General features: G+C 29.4%; 1 protein-coding gene across 1 annotated transcript; it reads left to right on the top strand.

The window, feature by feature from the left end:
* Positions 1 to 3: 3 nt before the first annotated feature.
* On the top strand, positions 4 to 948 carry LOTGIDRAFT_112190 (hypothetical protein; the record flags this gene model as incomplete). Its single annotated transcript, XM_009050487.1, has 4 exons — positions 4 to 179; positions 291 to 485; positions 648 to 791; positions 846 to 948. Coding segments are annotated over 4 exons (618 nt in total), but the record flags the coding sequence as incomplete, so codon positions are not given.
* Positions 949 to 1,051: the final 103 nt, after the last annotated feature.

The following is a 1,051-nucleotide window of genomic DNA, read 5'->3' as shown; positions in this document are numbered from 1 at the left end:
ATAGTACTCAATACATCAATTGTAGAGCGATATAGAAATACCACTGTTAAAATAGTGCTCAATACATCAATTGTAGAGCGATATAGAAATACCACTGTTAAAATAGTGCTCAATACATCAATTGTAGAGCAATATAGAAATACCACTGTTAAAATAGTGCTAACTATATCAATTGTAGAGTGATATAGAAATACCACTGTTAAAATAGTGCTAACTACATCAATTGTAGAGTGATATTGAAATACCACTGTTAAAATAGTGCTAACTACATCAATTGTAGAGTGATATAGAAATACCACTGTTAAAATAGTGCTAACTACATCAATTGTAGAGAGATATAGAAATACCACTGTTAAAATAGTGCTAACTACATCAATTGTAGAGCAATATAGAAATACCACTGTTAAAATAGTACTCAATACATCAATTGTAGAGCGATACAGAAATACCACTGATAAAATAGTGCTAACTACATCAATTGTAGAGTGATATAGAAATACCACTGTTAAAATAGTACTCAATACATCAATTGTAGAGTGATATTGAAATACCACTGTTAAAATAGTGCTAACTACATCAATTGTAGAGTGATATAGAAATACCACTGTTAAAATAGTGCTAACTACATCAATTGTAGAGAGATATAGAAATACCACTGTTAAAATAGTGCTAACTACATCAATTGTAGAGCAATATAGAAATACCACTGTTAAAATAGTACTCAAGACATCAATTGTAGAGCGATATAGAAATATCACTGTTAAAATAGTGCTAACCACATCAATTGTAGAGTAATATAGAAATACCACTGTTAAAATAGTGCTAACTACATCAATTGTAGAGAGATATAGAAATACCACTGTTAAAATAGTGCTAACTATATCAATTGTAGAGCAATATAGAAATACCACTGTTAAAATAGTGCTCATTACATCAATTGTAGAGTGATATAGAAATACCACTGTTAAAATAGTACTCGGTACATCAATTGTAGAGTGATATAGAAATATCACTGTTAAAATAGTGCTCAATACATCAATTGTAGAGTGAT

This window comes from Lottia gigantea (genome assembly GCF_000327385.1).
Source record: "Lottia gigantea unplaced genomic scaffold LOTGIsca_15, whole genome shotgun sequence".
NCBI lineage: Eukaryota > Metazoa > Mollusca > Gastropoda > Lottiidae > Lottia > Lottia gigantea.
This window is presented reverse-complemented; position numbering and strand designations above follow the sequence as displayed.